Source organism: Eublepharis macularius, chromosome 10 (assembly GCF_028583425.1).
Source record: "Eublepharis macularius isolate TG4126 chromosome 10, MPM_Emac_v1.0, whole genome shotgun sequence".
Classification (NCBI taxonomy): Eukaryota; Metazoa; Chordata; class Lepidosauria; order Squamata; family Eublepharidae; genus Eublepharis; species Eublepharis macularius.
The window spans coordinates 81,257,070-81,279,337 of NC_072799.1; the positions used below are offsets into that span (position 1 = coordinate 81,257,070).

Consider the following 22,268-nt stretch of genomic DNA (forward strand, 5'->3'; position numbering starts at 1 on the left):
AACTTAAATGTCTGTTCTCAAATGCGTGTGTACTCTAGGCCTCGGGAGAAACTGATGTCAGGAGGGACACAATCTGCCTGGGGCGGGGGTGGTCCAAATGACCTGCCAACTCAGTGGGCTTCAACACGACAGGATAGAGCTTTTCTTCTTCGTTCTCGTCTTTCTGGGGGGTGGGGGTAGAACACATGGCATTTCTCTGTCCTCCATTACAAAGAACTTTCTGACGCCAAAAAGCTTTCTATGAGGTGTTCCCTCAAAGTTTTTCTCAATTACTTGAAAGTAGCCACAGGATGAGTAGGTCTGGTAACTGCATCAAGAAAATGGTGATGGGGGAAGGGTTGAATACTCATTCTCATAACACCTCTTCCCCAATCAAATTAGCTGCTTTTTGTGGCAGCTTTTGAAGAAAAAAACCACCAAGAGATACCATAACACACTACTGTATAATATTTATCTACTTACTTGTTTTATTTAAAACATTTATAAACCTGCCTTTCTCCCAGTAAACTGGGACTCAAGGTAGGTAACAATAATAAAAACAGTAACAAGAACAGTTTTAAAAAGCAACAAAATTAAAACGAGAAACAATTGCTACAATTCAAGGCACCCAATAAAGCATTTATCTTGAGGAGCCAGTGTCTCTTCTAGAGAGTTCTGTTTTGCAAGCCCTCTGAAAATACAACAGAAACACAAATCTTCTAATTCCCTCCAGAAGATTATTTCATATCATTGGAGCAGCCACAGAAAAAGTTCACAAGCAAAAAAAAAGTAGGACAGGCATCAGAATTATCAAATTATCACACAGTATTACTATACTGAGTGAAATGTCCATATGGGATCACACGAGGAGAAGCAATCCCTCACATATGTTGGCCCTATGTCATAAAGGACCTTCCGTTTCAAATCCATTCTGGCCCAGAGTCAGTTATGCCATTCACTATTTTTTAATGTTTGGTGGCACAACAGGAAAATTTGTGGTGTTAGGGCTGTCATTTTCCTCTCTATTCCAAGAATATTTTTGAGACAGCATTATGACTGTTGAATGAAAAATCAAAAATACTTTAACACAACCGTTTAAAAATTTCATTGTATCCGACTGCTAGATTTAAGGGCTGATTTTAGCTGCAGGTAAAATGCATTGACTCGTTCCTTCTGTGCTGGCCACTCCAATAAGCAGCGAGATTTGAACATGGCTCTTCGTAAACAAAGTGCATGATTCAGTTTATAATCAGGAATGTCATGTCGAAAAATCAGTATGATGGAGTCTCGACTTTGTTCAATAGCTTGCTGTATGGCATGATGTACCTTGAACCTATGAGGGAAGGGGTGAAATTATTTTAGTACCTGTAGGCACATATGGACTTCTGACAGAGGGTGATGGATGCAACCACCAAATGGCTGCCACAGGAGGCGGAGCCAACCACCAAATGGCTGCCACAGGAGGCGGAGTCAACCACCAAATGGCTGCCACAGGAGGCGGAGTCAACCACCAAATGGCTGCTATGGGAAGCAGAGCCAACCACAAAATGTCAGACTTATGCATGTCCTTACTCCCTGACAGTAGCTCTTCAGCATTTCCGTTTAACAGGATGTCTTTTAAAATTAGCATATTGTTTAAAAATATTTTCTTACATATACACAAAATAAGTATACATATTGAGCTAGCTAAGCAAGTTTCACCTGGCAGTATCTTCATTTTGCAAGCATCTAACACCCTTTTGGAAAAGGTAAAAATGCTTTTCCGGGCTTCTCCTCTGCTTTAGATCAGCCCTTCTCTCATCAGCCCAGACATTTTGAATCTGTACTATTTTTTGTACCAATGACAGCTGGTGCATGCTGGTGAGAGCTCTTTGCATACATGGTGTGTACAGTAAGAGAGAGATTCTGGCTAGATTTTGATAGAAGTAAATTATTTTTGAGAAGATAACCAAAAATTTGATGTAGTGATGCTGCTATTAACTTCCACCTGAACTATAAAAATATAATCAAATTGGAAAATTGATGATTTCAGGAGAGTTCATTAAGCATTTGAGCCATGCTGACCTATCATGTTTAGTCGGAAGGATGCCTCACTATGCTTTTAGAGTATTGTTCTGCTATTTGCACAGGTAAAGTACTTTACATATCACAAACATCAGAAACTCAAAATGCCCTGCTTGGCCCTGCCCTCTTTCTAAAAACACTCAGAAGTCAACAAGAAAGGTGTCAGCAGGTGCCTTGGCACCCACAGGCCCCACACTGGGGCCCCCCTGCTTGAGTGCACCAACAGTGCCATCCTAAGCCCGTTGAAATCAATGGGCTCAGACTGGAGTAACTCTGTTTAGGATTACACTGTCAGTGTTTCACCTGCTTTTATAAATAATTGACAACGAACTCTTTAAAAAAGTTTTAAATTCCTATTTTTTTGTTTGTTTTAAATCCTGCTGCTTGGTTGAAGTTTTTATGTTGTGAGACATCCTGGACAGACTTTTCCGAGAGGCGTCGAAGAAACTAATGAATAATAAGAAGAAGAGCATGTCCTTCTTGCTTACCTTACTCTGTAAAACATCATCAAAGTTACTCCCATTTAAGTCAAGTGAAGTCAATGGGGCTAGCAGGGTGTAACTGTTTAGATTTCACTATACAGGTAGCACAATTTTAAGCTGCTAGGTTTGGACTCTATAACTGACTTGGCTCCCATCACTGAACCCTGGGAACTGCAGTGTTGTTTTGTGAGGGTCTGAAACTTCTTGCAATAGCAATCTAACACTCCCATTTCCCAGGGTTTCTTGGCTGGGGACTCAAACAGTTTAAGCATTTACATGCTCCCACCCCAAATGCAAACAGAATCTCCATTAAATCATTGTCTCGTACCTTTTGCACCAGGGATCTTTTAAAAGATGGTTGGTGACAACAAATATAGTTTTCCTGCTCCTGTTGATACTGTTGACAATGGCTTCGAATTCAGATATTCCAGCTTCAAAGTCTCGTTCCTCTAAGCAAAACCGGATGATGGGTTCATTGTTTTCTTTGCGTCCTTCTAGAGGAATAAAGTTCTTGAACACCCAATTCTTGTCCTTCTGAGCATGGATGATGTAGGCATCGTAATCAAACTGTTGCTGTGGTCTGTCTATTTCTCTGAATCCTAGCACTCTGTTTACAGACACACTCCAGAGGAATTTTATTCGCCATCCTATAAAGTGGATGAGTAGGACCACAAAAATAAGCAGCAATGTGACGGTCGTGTTTACAATGTAGAGCAACTTGAAGGGGGCATTATCACAGGGCAAGGTATCAAAGTGTATCACCAGAGTACTATGATATTTAGGTGGAGTATTACATAGGTACTGATTTAAACCTGGGATATATGTTTTGCTGCCATTGAGCCAGTTAACAAACCAAGCAATACTCTCACAAGTACAGTCAAAAGGATTTTCCCCCATCTCTAGTTCTTTCAGGTTTGCAAAAACTGTACCAAACACTTCTTTCTCAACTGCTGTAACAAGGTTCTTCTGGAGAAACAGCGAGGTCAGAGATGCAAGGTCATTAAATACAAACTCGGGGAGCAAGTTCAAATTATTGGACGCCAAATTCAAACTTCTTAATTGAGGTAACCCATGGAAAACTTTTCCTGGAATCTCATCAAAGCCATTAAATTCTAAATCAAGGAGACGTAGGTTCTGAAGGCCTTTTAAGAACAGGACCAGACCATCTGGGTTGGCATGCTTCCAAAGCCGAGCCAGATTATTATGCTGCAGATCCAAAATTTCAAGTTGGTGGAGTCCGTCAAACACATCCTCTCTCATGTTCGCAATATTGTTGTTGCCAAGATCCAAGATTGTCAAATTTTGTAATGTGCGGAATGGTGAGGGAGAGATATTAAGGTTGCGGCAACCAACTTTCCTGAGTCTCAGCTTTCGAAGACTTGGAACAAATGCAAATGAATCACTTGTCAAAGTCAGGAGATTGTTGTAAGAAAGATAGATAGTCTCAATATTACTAAGACCTTGAAATTCGTGACCTTTGATCTCCTGGTCAATTTCATTTATTCCTAAATCCAGAGATTTTAATTCTCCCAGCCAAGAGAAAGCCCCAGCTTGTATATCTGTGATTTTAGTTCTTGTTAGGTTAAGGAACTGCAAAGGAGAATGAGCAAGCGATGAAAATGTTCTGTTAGTTATGGTCCTTTTTGTTGTTCCCAAGGTCATAATACACTTGCTTAAACTCAAGTTTTTCAAGTTTTCCAAACCGGTAAACATATGAGGAGTAATCTCTGGAAATGTATTATCATCCATAATAAGACACTCTAAACGTTTTAGTGACTGAAAAGCAAAATCATCAATTTTTTGCTTGATGGAGTTTCTCAGATTCAGAAAATTCACATTGTTCAATCCATCCAAGGAATGAGAAAACAGATGTGCAATCTTATTGTCCTCAAGATTTAAAGACTTTAAATTTTGGAACCAGACAAGAGCACCATTTTCAATCGCAGACAAATAGTTATTAGATAGGTCTAATATAGTAAGATTTGTTTTTTGCATTCTACTGAAAGTCGAGTTGGAAATATGTGAAAGTTGCACTTGGCTCAGTGAGAGATTCTGGATGCTTGTGCTAGATAATTCTAAACAAAGTTTCTCTGTTCCAGGAGGCCCCAGGTGAACTCTGTTCAAGTTAAGTCCATACAGATTTCCAATAGCCCGGAAACAGCCTGGGTGAAACTGGAAAGATATAAAATATACGTGAACATAGAAAGTTCCCTTAAACCAAATCAAACCATTAGTCCAGCTAGTCTAACTAGGCAGGGGCTCCTCAGGCTTTTCTACCGGCTAACTGGAGATGTATGCAAAACATGCTTTACTACTCATACAAACAAAAAACTTGAGGATAGAATGAAATAAAAAGGTTGCCCAAAGGCTTGTTTAGACATTATGCTTCCACTACCTAGATCAGTTTTTTTAATGGTGGTATTATACAAAGAATCTGAGTGAAATTCCCAAGACCCCATTCCACCTAGGACACCAGAGACCTGTGAGTGGGTCTCCTAACATTTAGTTTGGTCCTTGCTTGTAGGTAGGTTTCAAATAAATAAAATTAATGGCACTGAGACTACTTTTCACGCACTTCTTACAGTCATATACAGATAGTAAATTAGCAAAAAAAAGGAACAATTACATATAATATAAACTTTATTGAGCTGCACCCAATTCATATGGCAATATTCCAGAATCTCCATTACTGAAACACTGGCTGTCATGAAACTTGTGAGAATCCTCTCTTTCACTGTGTATATTCCATATTATCCCATATCTATACTACCCATTTACACACATTCCTCAATATTTCTATACCAGCAGTCATATAGACAAAGGAGGCTGTGCACACAGCAATATTTTGGACTACAAGATATTAAATTAATAACAGATTATTAGATGCATTTCAAATAACTCAAGAAGTCAATGTTATGGCTCATCTTCACTTTCAATACCACAATCCGGCTATTTAGTGTTTCACCTCTGTTAAGGGATTTGATGACAAGTCCAGTATTTTTAATGAAGAGTTACTAAGAAAAAGGAAGTCTTCTTTCTTTAACTCAACAATTTTATTCTGAGACATCACAAGCTCCTGGAGGCTCTCCAACTGTTGGTAGGATCCTAATTTTGTAGATGACAGAACGTTATGAGAAACATCCAACAATTTCAAATTCTAAGGAGACAAAAACAAAGGGTTAGCAAGGAAGTCCTGAAACATTAGCTACAACACAATTTGCAAAATTGTTTCAGATTATATCACGGTTGATCAGTTAGAGTAAGATAACACCATGCATTTAGCTTCTGAGGACTTCTGAAAGAAAAGATAACTCTAATCTGGAAAACCAGGTTTGATTCCCCAGTCCTCATCTTGAAGCCAGCTGGGTGACCTTGGGCTAGTCACAGCTCTCTGGAGCTCTCTCAGCCCCACCCACCTCACAGGGCGTTCATTGCTGTGGGGATAATAATAACATACTTTGTAAACCACTCTGAGTGGGCATTAAGTTGTCCTGAAGGGCGGTATATAAATCAAATATTATTATTATTCATAGTCCTTGCCATTGTATTTCTTGGCAAGAGACTAACAGAGGTGTTTTGCAGTTGCCTGCCTTTGCAACCCTGGTCTTTGTTGGAGGTCTCCCATCCAATTACTAACCAAGGCCGACCCGGCTTAGCTTCTGAGATCTGAGGAGATCAGGCTTATCTGGGCAATCCAGGTCAGGGCTAGCCATAAGTGCAAAGTATCTTATATCTTTAGAATTGTAAACTCCACTCTCTGTGGCTGTGCAGGGAACCATCCCTCACCTTTCTTTGAGGAACTCAAGCCAAACATTGTTTTTTCCTCAAATCAAAGAGCTAATTTGGTTTCTCAGAGGAGAACTTCATGTTTGCAGGGAACATCTGCAAGGAAGCATCTGTCTCTAATATAAGAAGATGCTTGGCTTGGATATTCCGAAGATCCAAAACAACATTTATTTATATCATTTCCATGTCATCTTTCCACCCACATAGGGTACCCAAGGTGGTGAATATTTAAAATAAGAGTATATATAAAATGGTTGTTGTGGGTTTTCCGGGCTGTATTGCCGTGGTCTTGGCATTGTAGTTCAACTACAATGCCAAGACCACGGCAATACAGCCCGGAAAACCCACAACAACCATCGTTCTCCGGCCGTGAAAGCCTTCGACAATATATATAAAATACTTAAACAATACAATAAAAAACATATAAACACACACAAAAAACACAACCAAGGAGAAAAGCCAGTAACAGTTACTAGGGGCTTGCCAAACAAACCAAAAAAAGTCTTCATCCGCTGAGTGAAGATCACAATGGAATGAGACAGTTGAAACACCCTGGCGAAGGAGTTCTCCAGTTTTGGTGCCATGACTGAGAAGGCCCTTCCTTGGGTTGCCACCTGTCTATCTTCAGATGGCGGAGGTAACCCAAGCAGAACCTCCAAAGATGACTTGAATGAACAAGTAGGTTCATATGGGAGAAGGTGGTCCTCAAGGTATGCTGGCCCTAAGCTATGTACAGCTTTAAAGGTCAATACCAGCACCTTGAATGGCGTCCAGTGGCAAATTAGGAGCCAGTGTAGATGGAACAAGACTGGAGTGATACGATCCCTAAAAGCCTCTCCAGTCCATTCTGGCTGCAAAATTCTGTACCAACTGCAGCTTCCATGCAGGCTTCAAGGAGTAGCCCCACAAAGAGGACACTGCATTTTGCAATTGCCCTTTCTCCCACAGCAATACAGTGGCACCCATGACCCCTCTTCAAAATTCTAAAAGAGCCTGCAGGCTCAACAATGTCGGAAACCCCTGATATGGACAAATATCAAGACAAGTTTGCACCACATCTGGGCAGTTTCAGCCCTAAACGAAAATAGCTTCTACTTGAGATCCTGGAAAGCTACTGATGGTCTGGATAACCATGCAAACATCATACCCCCCACTCTCACTCATAAAATGACAGGTGGAATCTACACCTTACCTTGAGAGTTTTGAAAGGATCATTTTTAATTGCTATTATGTTAAATCCCAAGTTAAGCTCCCTGAGACGGGTACAGTAAGTAAAAACGTTGTCAGAAAGCATATGCAGTTGATTGTGCTGAAGGTTCAGACCATTTAACAAAGGCAAATTTTGGCATAGTTCTGGATGCAGTTTAGAGATGCTGTTGAATCCCGCGTCCAAGGAGACAAGCTGACTATACTTCGTAAGATTTGCGGGTGGCAACGTCCTTAACTGGTTATGAGAAATATCCAAGGTGGTAATGTTTGTTGGAAGATCAGAGGGAATTTCTGTTAACTTTAAGTGGCTACAATCTGCCACTTCGTTTGTGATTTTACAAACACTCCCAGTTGATCCGCACTGAACACAGAATGACAAAAGGATGAAAGGCAGATATAAGCAGCAAATAAAAAGCATCCTCATTTTTCTGGAAAAAAAGGTAAATATTTAAAGTTAGCATCTACTTTTCAAAAATACCTATAGAAAAAAAATCTAAGTGCGGGGTGAGCAATTCCCAGCTATGGGCTAAATATAGACCCCAGACGAGTACCAACTGATTCTGACCCAGGGCTTTTTTTCAGCTGGAACGTGGTGGAATGGAGTTCCGGAACCTCTTGAAAATGGTCACATGGCTGGTGGCCCCGCCCCCGATCTCCAGACAGAGGGGAGCTTAGATTGCCCTCCGTGCTGCTCGGCGGCACAGAGGGCAATCTCAACTCCCCTCTGTCTGGAGATCAGGGGCGGGGCCACCAGCCATGTGACCATTTTCTCCGAGGGCAACCCACTGAGTTCCACCACCTCTTTCCCCAGAAAAAAAAGCCCTGTCCTGACCATATCTCCCCCCATCCCCCACACAGAGGCACACCCTAGTCTATCCCTTCATTCCTCTGCTCCTAACAGATGAGAAAACAAATCAGAAAGCTGACCAATATTACAGACTACCATAAGGGTCCCTCCTCTCTCTGGAGCCTCCTGGCTCATCTCTCTAGATCATCCTGACATGTTCCTAATCTATAGAAAAGGGCAGTGAGGCTCTTATTTCGGCAGAAGCAGGGGTACTATGTGGGGAAACAGTAAAACAGAACAAGATTGTGGTGACTAAGAAATGCTGTTTTGGTCTCTCCCCTATCCCATTCGCTAGCATGAAAGAAAAGAGAAGAGGGGTTGGGGAGAGGGTGGCTGAGCTTTCCAACAGGTACAATGATGGAAGAAGTCCACTCCTGGTGGAAATTACCAGTTCTATCCACACGAGTAAACAAATTGGCTAGAATTGGTGCCCATCACTCTTGAAAAACTCTAAAAATATTAGGGAGGATAAAAATTTTCTCCAAAAGCTTTATTCTTCTTAATTACAGCTATTAAGGACTTTACTTCACTAGAAAGCACAGAAGGCCAAAGAGCTTGATGGGCTTGTTGTGATAGGACCTATATCAGTCCTCTGTTCAGGATCATTGAATATCTGGGGGAAATGTTCTTCCCAGCTATCCTTAGATGAGTCTAACAGTGAAATCCTAAACAGAGTTACTCCAGTCTAAGCCCATTGAAATCACAATGTCACAAATGTACTCTTCCATCCAGATTTGCAAGGAAGTGCCAAAACTTTGGCATACATATCCTTCTGGACCAATACAAAGACAAGTTCCTGCCATGACTCTTTCTGCAAAGCAAGCTTTTTCCTCCTAAGAAGCTGTTTATAACTATTACAAAGTTCAAAAAACATTATGGCAAACAGTTGTTTGGAACCTGCTTACACACCTAAGCTCCTTTTTCTTATTCAGGCATTCACTGTCAAAAACGGGTATTAAAAGTTGCTCGTCTTTCATTTAATAGTCTTATATACTGAGAGCATTCCATTCCTAAGTTTGAGAAATCACATACTATTCAGCCCCTGTTGTATTTCAGACTGAAATGTGGGGGTCCATTTCAATCAAATATCTGCTGTGATATCAATTTGAGGTGTTGAGTAAAATACCAGTTATCCCACCATTCCAAAAAAAATTCAGGAATACAGATCTGTAACATGAGTGGCTGATGGTCATTTTCTGGGAGTGACCTCACCGAAACCTGTGAGATATCATCCAAAAGAGCAAGTTATACTAGTACCCCTCTGACCAAAATAAGTGAATTCACCATATTTGTTTTCTTCCATATTATGATGTATTAATCAATTGATAAAATTATTCTAGTCTTATTAATCAAGGGATCTTTCATTCTCCTTTTCTCATTATAAAGATGCACGTCATAATCAGCCCTGTCTCTTGAACTGCTAGCACCAATATGGGCATTTAACAGTGCAATCCTAAAAAGAATTACTCCAGTCTAAGCTCATTGTTTTCAATGGGCTTAGGCTGGATTAACTCTTCTTAAGATTGCACTGAAAAAATCTCCTAATCTTTGCCTTAGGATATTTAGTCTCAAGTTCAAAAACATAAATCTTTCAATCGATCCAATGGCATTCATAATAAAAGGGAGAGGAATATAAACATTATTGTTAAAATTATCTGATTTTTAAATGACAAATGGCAAGTCATTGCCAAGGAGGAACCTAAAGGTGGCAGCGAAGTTACAGTACTTTTAACAGATGTGGATATCAAACATGTCAATCGACCACTAGGGCACCCTATATTATTAGAAGGTATAGCATTAAACAAGTATAGCTGTTAGGCAAGATTCCCAAATACAAATTATATCATGGTATCTAATGCAATGTATAAATGAAAGATCTTGAATTTTATTTAGCCAACCTTCACATTCCAAGAAATACATTTTAGGTAATGCATACACTGGGTCCCTGTCAGTCAGAGATATATTTTGCAGAGATTCATAACATATTGCCCCATATTCCTCATGCTATCAGAGTTATTAATAACATTAATAAAATCAATTGTTGCAGAGGGTAAGGATTCTTGGTCTGACTGTAAAACAGGATTCAGTCTTACATCTGTTTCATTTGTTTTGAAGGATTGATTTATCTCTGTGTGAACCACTATATTTGATTTACCAGCAGTTCATTTAACTGGAGACAGACAAGTAGGATCAAACTTACAGTTACCTGGCACAACATGATTATATAAGCTAAGTAAATCACCAATCTGAGTTGTAGGCTGAGACGAGGGCAGGGCGGGGATGTGGGAGAATCAGGTCTTCCACTCTGCCCTCGAATCTTGCTGGGTGGCTAGTCACTCTCTCTCAGCCTAACCTACCTGACAGGGCTGTTGTGAGGATAATATGGCAGAGAAAACAAGCAGCTTTAGGTCCCCAGTGGAAAGTATAGCACTTAATAAAGGTGCTACTGGACTCTTTAAAGAAAAGTACCCAATGGGCAAACCTAGTTGTTAAATAATTAGGAGAGACAGGGAAAGGATAAGTGTATACGTGGTCATCATGTAAAGCATTGCATGGGTTGAGCTCTAACTTACATATAAAGTGCCTCTTGACATATTACAGAAATGGGGTCTGTGTCAGATGTAAGAGAATCCCAAGTAAGTTTGGGGCTATCTTCAATTCCTGCGTGTGTGGTACCCATTTAGGATCAGAACCATGGTGCACATGAAGAAGTGTGTTCTCTGGGATACACGTGGGCTTCTCCAACAAGCCCAACGATGCCCCTCCTCTAGGCCCTTCTACCGTTACAGAAGTTTTCAGTGACATCCTCATTAACTAGTAAAATAAGCTTCGACCTTCAGATTAATAAATGAATGCCGTAGTGCCAGTTTGGTGTAGTGATTAGGAGTGGCAGGACTCTAATCTGGAGAGCCAGGTTTGATTCCCCACTCCTCTGCTTGAAGCCACCTGGGTGACCTTGGGTCAGTCACAGCTCTCTCAGAGCTCTCTCAGCCCCACCCACCTCACAGGGTGATTGTCTTGAGGATAATAACAACACACTTTGTAAACTGCTCTGAGTGGACATTCAGTTGTACTGAAGGGTGGTATATAAATAAAATATTGTTGTTGTTGTTAGTGAAACTCCATCATATTAACTAGGTGCCAAAGAAGTCATCTGGAAGTCATTCATGTTAAAGCAGTCTTGATGTGTAGATAATACATGCAGCAGAGCACAGGAAGGAGCCCGGGGCTTGCATTTTTATAAAACCTTTCATGTAGGTGTTGCTCACAGGATATCTCCACCTTTTTGTGGCTTTGTGAATTTCACTACCAGTAGGTTCAAGGTCATGGTAGATACCAGTCTAAGGTTCATTCTTATGATTCATTTTTATAAAGGGAGGAGGATTGTTTATTGCTTTTTTATTGTATTGTTTTTAAATTTGGAACCAGACTACCATCTCAGTGAGAAAGATGGGGCATGAACAAGTTAAATAGATAACATGTTTAACCTTTATGCCTGAGCTGGCACTTAGGACAAATGTAGGTCTAATATGGGCACCTTACTGCAAGTCCTAAAGGAAGAGTGTGCTGGATCTTTTTATTTCTTACAACTTAAGCAACACCGCTGATTTAAGTAACATACATTTTTTTCCTTCTGAAGCATAAACATGGTACTTGTTGAGCTGGATCAAACTGTGCAGCTTCCCCCTCCTGCAGCAGCCAGAAATGGATATCCTCTTCTTGGGAATCTCCTTTCCCTCAGTTATGATCCACCGATTGGCTTCCCTGCCTGTCTCCTATTGGTGGGGGGCTATATGAGTCATCTGCCCCAACTCACGTCTTCACCCCTCTCTTCCCCTTATGGTTGGCAGGGATATTACGAACATGGTGCAGAGTTTGTTTTTATGCTGCTAAATCTGGCTTTTACTATTATTTGATGTACTGTTTTATTAATGTGTTTTTATCTGTATGTTGTAATCCACCCTGAGCCCGTTCGCAGGGAGGGTGGACTATAAATTCAATTAATCAATTAATACAACAACAACAACAACAACAACAGGAACAACAGAACTGAGGGGAGCATTTCGGGCTACCACAGGAAGGGAGAACATGAAAGACTTACTCTATGGGCTAAAGTCCTCGGCTGCGCTCACAGAAATATGCCACTGGGTCCAACCCGTTGTTTCGAGTCATGAAATATATATATAAAAAACAATGTAAATTAGATATTCGTTGGTTTATATTTAGTTTAAAAATTACATTGCATATTCATCTGATGTTCAATGCAGCTCACAGCATAATTGCAATATACTAAAATATATGCTCATATCAAAATACCAATACGGCACTGTTCAGTCAAGTCCTAAAATCACAGATCAGCAAATCACAGAATGCAGTAATCAGCTAAATCTGGAAATGCCTTTTAAAAGAGCACCAGCTTACACAGCTTCCTAAATCCGGGCGGTGAATAATCGTTGCACGGTTTCTCTTGCTGCAATGTTACAGTGCCATCTTAAGAAGAGTCACCCCAATCCTAGCCCATTCATTTTAATGAGCTTAGACTGGAGTAACTCTTTTTAGGATTGCACTGTAAATTACTCATTTATTAAAATATTTGTATCCTGCCTTTCCCTTAGGGCTCAAGGCAGCTTAAATATTTAAAATAAAATCATAAATAATCCAATAGAACCCCATTACCTCCCACACCCTTCTCCGAAACCTGCAGCTCAAATCTCCATTACCTCCCCCACCCTAGCCTTACAGAGTCTCCTAAAAACTTGCAAGGACTGTGCAGCCCTCAGCTCTTCAGGCAGCCTGGAGCACTACCGAAAAGGCCTGGGCTCTAGGAGATGCCAAGTGGGACATACGAAGGAGCCCTAGGAGATGCCACGGGGACATATGAAGAGAGATGATCTTTCAGATATGAGAGTCTGAGGCCATGAAAGGCGTTAAAGGTTATAACCAGCACCTTGAACTGAACTTGTTAATAGATCAGCAGCTAACTTATTAACAGACCAGATGTATTCTTGTCAGCCACTTGAACACAAACTCAAAGCATTGGATCGGAAATTAGACAACCACATCTGGGCTTAAATAAAGAGATATTGATAACATCCAACTGCAGAACTCAGGACTGTCTCATCCAGCAGCCTCATAGAAATACAGAAGAATATGGGTGGCAAAATGTAACCCGGAGGCACTCCATGTCAGGTCCATAAGTCCAGTGCAGCTCCATAAGTAACTTTTTCTCTGGGGGTAGAAAGTACTGAAATTCTGCCTCCATCCGCCCTATGTCCTGAACCACCGTATGTATTTTGTTTTTTGTCTTGTTTTTGTCAAACACTAAATTACTGGCAAAAGATTATTACAATAAAAACTCTTCCTTACCAACTTGCTTTTCTCTATGACACAATAAAAGAGTTTATTTTTGTTAGCTGCCTGCAGAAAATACTTGCCCATGAAAAGCAGAACATATATGTTCTCTAAGTAAGTAAAGAATGCAATCAAAGTGGGAATAAATAAATGGGCTACAGGCTAAACAGAGTCTGGCCTATAAGAACATAAAAACAGCCCTGCTGGACCACAGCCCAAAATGGCACTGGAAGCACATTATTTGTCCCATTGGAGGACTCCATATCATCATCATAACAACAACAATATTCGATTTATATACCGCCCTTCAGGACAACTTAATGCCCACTCAGAGCAGTTTACAAAGTATGTTATTATTATCCCCACAACAATGAACACCCTGTGAGGTGGGTGGGGCTGAGAGAGCTCCAGAGAGCCATGACTAGCCCAAGGTCACCCAGCTGGCTTCAAATGGAGGAGTGGGGAATCAAACCCGGCTCTCCAGATTAGAGTCCCACGCTCTAATCTGGAGAGCCCCTTCTTCCCCCAACACCATGGTTCCAACCCTATGGCACTTCTAAATATGACGTATATCTGCAAGTTCCCGTGGTGGCCACATGGCAAACATCATGTCTCAATTGGCTCTAAGTGTGGTGGTCTCAGTAGCCCAATCCTGAATATGTTTACTCAATAGTAAGCCAAACTGACTCCAATCCTACAAGTGAGATGGGGAAAAAAACAACAGCATCTGACAAAGAGAACTCATTAGATTCATTAGAGTCATTTTAAAGTACATTTTTTGGGGGCGATGGGACCTTAAACACTCACAATGCCCCATTTTTCAAAATCGATTTCAAATAGAAACTATCACCATTTTTAATTTCTACTTCTAAATACAGTTCTTCTCCCTTATGCTTTCCTCTTTTAGAGAACCTGACCATAATGAGCTACAAATATCAAATCCTCCTGTCACATTTTTAAGCCTTCAGGGATGCAGAATAATTGTTTTTCTCCTGCAGTGCTAAACAAGAAGTGGAGAGCAAAGAAAGAACAAGAAAAAAGTATCCACCATTTCAGAGATTTTGGTGGCTTGTTCTGAATGGTTTTATCAATGATGTTGGTTTTGTTGGTGTTGAAGTTGGATGAATATGTCTGGCATTGGGTGGCTTGCGAATAGAGAATGCCTTTGCACCAGTGTGGCTGAAGCTGAAGAATATCTTCTACGGGAAAACACCTTTCAGTTCCTTTCCCTGTTTCATACTGATGCTAAACTTCTCCTTATTGAAAGAGGTTTTGCAACTGAATTAATGAACTGACATTTTTGCCCTTCAAAACTTTCAGTAGTTTCTAACAGACAGTGTTTTTTAAAGGGATTCTACAACGGGAGAAATACACAAATCAAACTAACAACAAAATTACAGCTGAAGAAGGATCTCCAAATGGGACTCAGATTATGGTGGCTCACACCACTAGATATGGCTACTCAAATTGGCTTCTATCGGCTTGATTCCTAGAGCCCTTTTTATTCTGGCACTCCTACCTTGCCTACCGTAAGAGCATCCAAGGGAAAAACACTGTGTTCCCGTAATAAATCCAATAACCTCAAGTACAGATTTCCCAATATGCATTCACTGCTGATAAACCACATAAAGTGCAAGTGCTATGCAATCATAATGTACAATATTTATGATACATATAATCCGCTTGGGAGTTCAAATAAGAGAATAATACATGTACAACAATAAATTCAATTCATGGGTAATCCTACTGTAGTTAACAATAAATACTTTCACAATGTTCAATACATACGATGAGCAGCAATTTTCATAAATAGTCCAGTATCACAGTCTATATAGTAACTTTTCAACCCAATGGTACATAGGAAAGTAGAGTGGAAACAGCAAGGCTCGTTTGGAGGGGGAACGTGCCGGAACACCATTCCGGCAGTTCCCCCAACAGTCAGGTGGCCCCACCCACCTGACTTGAGGCCATTTTCGGCCATTTCAGCCTCAATTTGCGCCAAAATGGCCCTATTGGATCAGTACCAAGCTGGAATCCTTCCCTGCCGGCACCCACCCAAGCCCGGCCGTTTCAGCCCCAAACCTGGCCGAAACAGGCCCAAAATGGCCATTTTGGGGGCCATTTTAGCCTGGATCAGGGCCAAAATGGCTGGAATCTGGGCCGAAATGGCTGGGATTGGGTCGGTGCCAGGCTGGGGAGGGTTCCCCTGCCAGGCACCGACACGATCCCGGCCGTTTCGGCCCCAATCAGGGCCAAAATGGCCATTTTAGGCCTTTTTGGGCACATTTCGGCCTCAATCGGGGCCAAAACGGCCCGGATTAGCACCGAAATGGCCCAGATCTGGTCGGTGCCTGGTGGGGGAACCCTCCCCCACACAGCACTGACCAGGTCCGGGTTGTTTTGGCCCAGATTCAGGCCCAAACAGGCCCCAAAGGGCCATTTCTGGCCCTTTGGGGCCCATTTTGGCTGGGGTCAGGGCCAAAACCACCAGGATTGGGTCCGTGTCTGGCAGGGAACCCTTCCCCTTCCCGGCACCAACCCAGTCAGGGCCATTTTGGGTCCTATCCAGGCCAAAACATGCCCAAAGTGGCCATTTGGGGCATGTTTCAGCCCGGATTGGGGCCAAAATGGCCCTGATCTGGCCACTGCCAGGTGTGGGAACACTCCCCCATGGTCAGCTGGCGCTGCTGCGGCCTGCAATGCTTGTCCTCCCAGCCTGCAGGCTGTTCGAGGCAGCCCGCGGCGGCCTCCAGAGCTGGCATCCAGCACCACTGCCGCCTGTGATGCCTGTCATCCTGGCCTGCAGGCCGGTTGTGGTGGCCAGTGGCCCACAGCAGTCTCTGGAGCCCGTCCTCCCAGCCTGCAAGCAGTGAGTATATCTTCCCTCCTCACCCCCCGGTGTATTTGCTGGCTTTGTTGTCTGTGTGGAGCTTCTCTAATCTGTCTTGAAATGCATAGAAACACGCTCTTCTTGAATGTTACTCTATGTCCCCCTTCCCCAGATGTACAGTGTGCACTGGAATTTTTAATTTAAAAATCTGTGGTTTGCTGGCTTTGTTGTCTGTGTGGGTGTTGCCTTCTGACACACTTCTGGTGATGTCAGGGGGTGTGGCACATGCAAACCAGTTATGCTAATGACACACTTCTGGTGCTGTCAAGGGGCGTGGCAAATACTAATAAGTTATGCTAATGAGTTCCTGCAGCTCTTTTTCTACAAAATGACCCCTGGGATACAGTATGGCAAGATTAATAATTGTTCTTCTGTGTAACTGTAGTAAGTAGTCCCTGTGATGGTAAGGTAAGTATCTTTCAGTCTTTTCACAGTGGGACGCAACCCAAGTGGCCTTCCAATGTTGGTGAGATCTTCAGCAAATAAAGTTGCCACAGGGGACCCAGATGGAAGTAAGGGTGCACAAAACAATCCCGACAGGACGCTGGCTAATCTCCTGTTCCGTCATATCACAAGTTTATCAGGGGAAATTTTCTTTTTCCATTGTTTGCCAGCCAATATTTCACCAAGTCTTTCCTCTGGTCCAGTAGCTGGTAGACTGTGATATTGTACTACTGGATTATTTATGAAAACTGCTGCTTATCACTGTATTTATTGAACATTGTGAAAGTATTTATTGTTAACTACAGTAGGATTACCCATGAATTGAATTTATTGTTGTACATATATTATTCTCTTATTTGAACTCCCAAGGGGATTATATGTATCATAAATATTGTACATTATGATTGCATAGCACTTGCACTTTATGTGGTTTATCAGCAGTGAATGCATATTGGGAAATCTGTACTTGAGATTATTGGATTTATTACAAGTGTTTTTTTCCCTGGAGGTACTTAACTGTAATTGGCTTGTTTGATATACCGGGGAGCATGGCAGATGTGTAGTCACGTCACCATTTTGTGTGAATACAACAAGAAGTATATTTTCCAGTTTTAGTCTATGCAACACAGATTTTTCAAGGTATGCATTCACTCGTCCCAAAGCTGGAAAATATTCTTGTGCATGTCTTATTCCCACAAAATGGCAAACTACATGTATCAAGAGGATCACATGGAGCATGCTCTCTAACATGTGAGGTAGGGGAGCCAAAATTGTATTGACGGAAGAGGCTACTTGTGCATCATCTAAAATTATCTTTCACCTTTGTGATTATAAATACTACATTTCTAAGGTTTTTTTCAGCTTTACAGGGGCCTGTTTCAAATAGTGTTAAGGGGTTCTGACAATGAACTGCTTTTTTTTATACTTTCATTTTGTTCTTTCATTCCAGGACCCTCTGGGCATTTTGGAAGCTGATCTGCAGCAATGCTGACATTTGGGCTCTAACAAGGTGCTCTGAAATCTCTCCCCTTCCTTTTTAAAATGCTTAAAATACATCCAGAAGGAGAAAGTCTGCACTATTTTTGATATTTTGGCTGGTTTTATTAAAGATCTTACTTAAAATATTTCTAAATCCAGTTTTTATACACTTGCCAACATTTATTTAAAAGTTTCTGCATAATCTTTAGCCTGAAAAGGGTATGGCTAGCTATACCCTTGCTAGAGTGTGCCTGGGAAAATTCACTCTGGGCCAAGCTAGAAGTGACGAACTATACTTGAATGGCAAGTGAACAGACTCACTACGTGATCGAGTGGAGAGCAAGTGGAGCGCAAGTGAACAGGGAGGAATACAGGCGAGTCTGTTCATTTGCCATTCAAGTGTAACTCGTCACTTGTAGCTTGGCCCTGAGAGTCTCTCTAGATGTGCAGGTTTTTAAAGAGCTGGGTCTGGGGAACACAGTTCCCAGTAGCCACACAACAGCTGGGGGGAATGGCTGTTAAAAAAATAAAGGGGGGCCCAAACGGCCTCAGAATGCTACCATAGAGGGAGGAAGAGCTCCTGCCTCTCCCCAAAGCCATTTCTCTATGTCAAAATAGCGCTGGGGAGAAGGGATTTCCCTGTTTTTACTGCTCCACAGGCACAGAATACTCCGTATGGAGCAGCAAAAAAAAGACACTCCCCACTCACTATTTTGGAAAACAGCTTCAGGGGGAAGGCAGGAGCCCTTTCTCCCCCCCCCCCCCACGGTGGAGTTCTAAGCCCATCTGGGCTCTCCTTTATTTATTAACAGTCCTTCCTCAAAGCTGCACAGCAGCTCTGGGAACCTGAGTTGGGGAACTCAGACCCAACTCTTTAAGAGACTCTTACTGGAATGAGTATTTGTGCCATTCAGAAAAGTGGTGGGTGGTGGAGGGGTGGCTGCCTGAGGTAACGAAGGCCTCCTTGAGCGAGGGCGTGGCCACTCCAGTCTTGAAACAGGCTGCGGTGCATCTGCTTCTAAAGAAGCCCACCCCGGACGCAGGAGATTCCTTTAACTATGAACCAGACTCTAATGTTCCATTCCTGAGCAAAGCGATTGATAATTTCAGGCTTTCCTGGGTGACATACATTGCTTAGACCCTTTCCACTCTGGTTTTAAGCCTGATTATGGGACTGAAACAGCCTTCGTTGCCCTGGTGGACGACCTGCTCCAGGAGGAGGACAGAGAGAAGGACAATTCTGTTGGTTCTCTTGGACCATTCAGTGACTTTTGGCACCATCGATCATGGTAGCCTTCTAGACTGCCTTTCTAGGCTGGCATTGGGATGCACCGTTCTGCAGTGGTGCTGGTCGCACCTGGAGGGTATGTTGCAGAAGGCCTCTGGGGTCTTGCAAGGGTCCGTCTTGTCCCCTATGCTCTTTAACATCTATATAAAATCACTGGGTGGGGGCTTCCACAGATTTAGGGTGTAGTGCCACCAATGTGCAGATAACACTTGGCTCAATTTCAGGCTTTTGGCTGATCATAGAACCACAGGTTTGGAACCTCTAGGGCCACCTAGTCCAACCCCCTGCACAATGCAGGAAATTCACAACTACCCCCCCCCCGTGACCCCCTTGCTGCACGCCCAGAAGATGACAAAACACCGTCAGGATCCCTAGCCAAACTGGCCTGGAGAAAACTGCTACCTGACCCCAAGGTCAAGCCATCAGCATTATCCTTCCTGCCTAATTTTTAAATGGCTGCTTTTATGTCTTTGTATGCATTTTAACTGTGGTGTTAATCTTTTTAATGGCATGCTGCCCTTCTTCTTGGTGGGTTCTAATGGTCTGAAAATGTTATTTTATTGTATGTGTGTTAATTTGTTAGCTACCTTGCTGGCATTTGTGCTGCCAATAACGTGCCCTTGGATTAAAGTCAGCATTATTTCCCATGGGGCATATCGATACATAAAACAGCAGCCCAGCAACCCCTACATCTACAATAGTTTTGTGGACCTGATTTTGGGGGGGGGGGCATTCCATGTTAGGTTAAAAGTGTATTTCATGGATCCAGTAAACTGTAGAAAACAAAAGACTAAAACTGGCCCTGGTGTTAAATAAATTGGGTGTTAAATAAATCCAACACAGAGAGCCCAAGCTCAAGGAAGTACAACAAGAGGTATAAATTTATATACCTTATGTTTGTATGAAATTCAAAGTTTTTCTTTTATATTCAAATCCTCAATCGGAATAATAATCCAGAATAATCGGATAGGTAGTTTCACATGTAATTTCTGTTGGCGACTCATGTACATAAACTTTTGATATATTGAATTATTCTGATTGAGGATTTGAATATAAAAGAAAAAACCTTTTAATTTCATACAAACGTCAGGTGTATAAATTTATACCTCTTCTTGTACTTCCTTGAGCTTGGGCTCTCTGTGTTTGATGCTTATCTAGAAAGTTTCCCTCCTTGCTTTTGGGTTAAATAAATTCAATACAAATTGGAACTGAAAATTAAAGTTTGCCCGAATGGACTGGCTGAGTTTAGCGTGCAGAGAGAGGTAAATTTACAAGCCTTACGAAATGCAATCTGGCTGGATTTTATCCTCAACCCCTATAGGGGTTTTGTGACCCTGTAGGGGAGTTTTTGCTGTGGTTCTTAATTTAAAAAAAGACTCTGGTCCCGCATGCTCGTCTCCCAGCTCCCAAAATTAGACAAGATCGCAACAATTCCTGACGTGGAGCATGTTCTTCAGGCTTCAAACAAAAAATGCGTTGAGTGTATGCCGCTGTTGGCATTTGTTACTAGAAGGCGCGAAGAAGCAGAGGAGAAGACGGGGAGAACGCGCTTTCCTTTCCTTTCCTTTCCCGCTTTAATGCAGCCTAGTTTCACCGGCTTCCCAGTGTAAAGCTTTAAATATATATTTCTGGACGGCAATTCTGCACCGTGGAATTGCCGTCCAGAAATATATATGCAAAGACCCCCCCTTTTTAATTGCAAGGCTGGCATCAAATAAGGGCCTGTGGGACACGCAGTAGGAAAGCGCACATTTCGCCATAGAGAAGCAAGTATTCGGGTTGCACTTACAAGCGAGGCTTCCCCGGGATCGTCCCGCCGTCCGATCAAGGGGCTTGAGACGCGGGTGCCCACAGTCCTGCAACTGCGGCCGTCAGAGCTTTTTGCAAACTTTCTGCAAACTGAAAGGGCCTGCGCTTTCGGGACCGACACCCAGAACAGAAACTGGGAAGGAGCCGGAGGGCTGGGCAGGGCTTTGGCAGGCAAAGCAGGAAGAATTTAAGCCACCCGCTCCCTCTGCCCGGGGCCCCGCCTTCAGCAGCTTTGCTTTCAGACACGGCTCGATTCAGAAATGCGCTCCGAGGAACATCACGCAGGGTGTGTTTTTTTAAAGCCTGCAGTGACTTATTTATAAGAAAGGATAGAAATACTCTGTTTTACAGTAGAAAAGAGAAAGAGTCTAGTAGCGCCTCTGTGTGTGTGTGTGTGTGTGTGTGTGTGAGAGAGAGAGAGAGAGAGAGAAGGAAAGACCTCCAAAACGGCCTATCATTTAACAGACTTGCTCAGATCCTGCAAACTGGAGGACGTGGTTTCTTTGATTGAGTCAAGCCATCTCGTTTTAGGTCTTTCTCTTTTCCTACTGCCTTCCACTTTTCCTAGCAGTATTGACCTTTCCAGAGAATCTTGTCTTCTCATGATGTGACCAAAAGTAACACCTACAAGACTAACAAAATTTGTGGTCGGGTATGAGTTTTCCTGAGTCAGGCTCACTTCTTCAGATATCTGAAAAAGTGAGCTGTGACTCAGGAAAGCTCATACCCTATCATTAATTTTGTTAGTCATATAGGTGCTGGACTCGCTCTTTTTGACTGCTACAGACATGGCTACCCATGTTGCTTTCAATGGGCTTAGACTGGAGTATTTCTGTTTAGGATTGCATGTTGGTCGGCTTCTGAGGAGCACTTACGCAGAAACTAGCTTCAGTCTCCTTATACACATACCATAAGGTTTAATCTAATGTCGAAGACAAGCATACATATGACCCTTGGAGCAGAAGAAAGCAAAACCAGGATCTACACAGATCCTCATGGATCCTATATTTTTTAAAATAGGACATCCGCAAATGTAATATCAAACCACATATGACAGTCAGGTCCACAGACTGAAACATTAATCCTTATGAATTCATATGATTTTTACCTTTAAACAAAATAAAAACATTGTCACATTGT

The 22,268-nt window shown here is 42.2% G+C and overlaps 1 protein-coding gene across 2 annotated transcripts; it reads right to left on the minus strand.

Moving 5' to 3' along the window:
• Positions 1-444: 444 nt before the first annotated feature.
• TLR3 (toll like receptor 3) lies at positions 445-21,242 on the minus strand. 2 transcript variants are annotated; one of them, XM_054990628.1, is made up of 5 exons: positions 21,109-21,196; positions 7,504-7,948; positions 5,491-5,682; positions 2,854-4,697; positions 445-1,312 (listed from the first exon to the last, which is right to left on the minus strand). In XM_054990628.1, exons 2-5 carry the CDS (start codon positions 7,942-7,944, stop codon positions 1,084-1,086), a joined length of 2,706 nt encoding a protein of 901 aa, XP_054846603.1. In that variant the 5' UTR covers positions 7,945-7,948; positions 21,109-21,196; the 3' UTR covers positions 445-1,083. The 2 variants fall into 2 exon arrangements, with proteins under 2 accessions (XP_054846603.1, XP_054846604.1); XM_054990629.1 differs by lacking the exon at positions 7,504-7,948 and having other exon boundaries at positions 21,109-21,242.
• Between the last annotated feature and the right edge of the window lie 1,026 nt (positions 21,243-22,268).